The sequence below is a fragment of the Octodon degus genome, unplaced genomic scaffold, assembly GCF_000260255.1.
Source record: "Octodon degus isolate 3935 unplaced genomic scaffold, OctDeg1.0 scaffold00032, whole genome shotgun sequence".
Classification (NCBI taxonomy): domain Eukaryota; kingdom Metazoa; phylum Chordata; class Mammalia; order Rodentia; family Octodontidae; genus Octodon; species Octodon degus.
In genome coordinates, this window is record NW_004524608.1 from 4,894,176 (window position 1) to 4,897,024 (window position 2,849).

Consider the following 2,849-nt stretch of genomic DNA (forward strand, 5'->3'; position numbering starts at 1 on the left):
ATTAACACTAGCCAACCAATTGATAAGTAAATAAACTGAACAGAGATTTCTCAAAAGAAGTACAAATGGGCAATAAGTATGAAAAAAAAATGTTGAACTACACTGAATTCTATTTTCTCCCAGATTGTCATATAAAATGCAAAAGGCAGCAAACTCTGCCAAGAATAAAGGGCAAAAGGAACCTTTCTTCTACACGATTAGTGGAACTATAAATTAGTAGAGCCACTACAGCAATCTCTGTGGAGCTTTTGAAAGAGCTAAAACTACTATGTGACTCTGCTATGCCATTCCTTGTATATTTAACCATCCTGTACCTGTCAGTGGATGCATGGATAAAGGAGACATGGCCTGCACACCTTGTGGAGTAGCAATCAGCTACAGAGAAGTGTCACATCATGTCATGTACAGCAAAATCGATAGAACTGAATATTACCATGTCAGGCAAAATATTTCATCCCCGGAAAGACAATCATCCTGTTTTTTCTAATATGTGAAATCAAAAGGCAGGAAAGCAGAAGGAATGTTATTATCTAAGGTAATGGGAAGATGGCTACAATCACAATATGCTTTATACAGTGCATGTATAAATACCACCTTGAAATTAATAGTTTATAAAATTAATATGCACTGATAATATATGTTTAAAAGACTTAGAATAAATCAAACTGAGGATGCACTGTGCTAGTTAAGGCTTTTTCTAATTGCTTCTTTGTGTATCAAGACAAAGTATTTTATTTACCAGTCAAAGGATATGTCTAAGACTATAGGGCTATGAACACACAGGAGAGCAAGGGCATAAATAGGTACTCATTGAAAACAAGACTCACCTGCCTTAGAAAATGTTACACAGAAAATAGTTCTTAAAATTACACTGAAATTTACAAGACATATTTTTAAGGCAGACATTATTATCTTGTTAATTTTGGTAGTAATCTAGAAAAAATTGTTTCAACTCTTACAGTTAAAACAATTTCTAATGTAAATGTGCATTTTCTCTGGGGTGTGTGAATGAGGGAGTTTTTCTTCTAACTTCATGTTTCTGGACAGTTGGGATTTTCCACATGAGCATTTATTATGGTTTTAATGCCCAAGACAAATTATAAAATATTTTAACCTAGAAAGTTTGGATACTTGCTTGCCATTCTAAGTAGTTTATATTAAACATAATTCAAACTTGTTTTCCTAATTGGATCAAAGAGTGATATTTTAATTTTTGATAAAGTTTTTGTTGTTAAGAATTTGTTATTCATTTTTTGTAAAGGCTTTTTTGCAGTCATCTTCAAAAGTAACTCAATGTGTTATGAAATATTTGCCACTACCTTTGAATAGATAATGGTGTGGATGCAATAAAGAAGAAAGATTCCATGTTTATGCTGGTTCTCTCTCTCTCTCTCTCTCTCTCTCTCTCTCTCTCTCTCTCTCTCTCTTTCTCTCTCTCTCTCTCTCTCTCTCTCTCTCTCTCTCTCTCTCCCGCCCTCCCTTCCCCCCCCCCAGATTCTAGATTCCAAATGGTGGTAAAGGGTCTGTCTCCCAATCAAATATCACTGTAGGAAGCGGCATGCAATTAGGATTTACCTGTACAGTAGGAACTTTCTGGAACAAATTGGTACTTAGTTCCAGTAGCCCTTAAACAGTAGTTATTTGATCCAGCAATCTCACTGCTAAGAACACATCCTAAGAAAATCATTCAATATGGACAAACGTTTGGCTACAAGCATATTTATCGCAACTTTTTTTAGTAAGGAAAATACTGAAGACACTAAACAAAAATAATGAAATACTTTCCTAGTTGTGATGCTATGTGGCCATCGAAATCCCTTTTATTAATGTAGATGTAGTTACTTTGGGAAGTAGTTTTGGTATTTGTTAAGGTAAAACACAGTGACAAGCAAATATAGACATGCACCTCTGGCAGATAAAGGTGGAAGCCAGGCCCATTACCAAGCACCTTTAATCCCAGCTACTCAGGATGCTGATGCAGAAAGGGATCGCAGGTGGAAGGGCGTCCTGGAGAAGCTAGTGAGACACTGTCTCAAAGTGAAGAAGAACTTGACATTGCAGTTAAGAGGTAGAGTGCTCATCCCACACGTATGAAGCCCTAGGTTCACACCTCAACTTCCCACCCCAGTGTGTAGACTTAGAAAACAAAACATAAGCTAATTTGTGATATCCAACAGCATGTGACTTCACGTTACCTTTTCATCATTTTAGCAGTTCATTTCCAGAATATTATTGAGCTGTCATGAATGGCAGTTATACAGAGAAAAATACAAATAATCACATTTTTATTAATATAGCAACTAACCACTAGAATTTAAATACTGAGGAAGCGAGAGCATTGCAGATGATGAGCATTGTGAGGCTTCAGGTTAGTTTTGTAAAGATGTAGGCCAGTGTGTCTGCGGGCAGCTGCCTTCAACCCTTTAAACCTTAGCTGCTTCTGTAAAGATGGAAAGATTAAATTGGTTCCTCTTCCTTCCAGATCTGAAGCTTAGTCTGGTAAGTTATTTAATGACTTCTTAAATGGAGATGGTGCTTATAGGTGATACCAAGTAATAAGCTTTAAAAGGTAACGAAAATGGAATTTGTTCGCCCACTTTGCAGAAATCAAGTTTGTTGCTCCCCTGTGCCATTTCCTGATCAACAATCTCTGTTACAGATAGCTACAGAAGCAATAGAAAACTTCCGGACTGTTGTTTCTTTGACTCGGGAACAGAAATTTGAACATATGTATGCACAAAGTTTGCAGGTACCATACAGGTAATAATGACGGAAGAGTGTGAAGAGATTATTTTTCTCTTTCTTTCTTTCTTTCTTTCTTTCTTTCTTTCTTTCTTTCTTTCTTTCTT

General features: G+C 36.3%; 1 protein-coding gene across 3 annotated transcripts in view; it reads left to right on the forward strand.

The window, feature by feature from the left end:
• The window catches only part of LOC101586484 (multidrug resistance protein 1), a 98,557-nt gene that overhangs the window by 74,787 nt on the left and 20,921 nt on the right, over window positions 1-2,849 (forward strand). For all 3 annotated transcript variants that reach the window (XM_023713617.1, XM_023713621.1, XM_023713618.1), the window contains one exon: window positions 2,660-2,760. In XM_023713617.1, coding sequence (XP_023569385.1) covers window positions 2,660-2,760 — 101 coding nt within the window. The remainder of the gene's footprint in view (window positions 1-2,659; window positions 2,761-2,849) is intronic.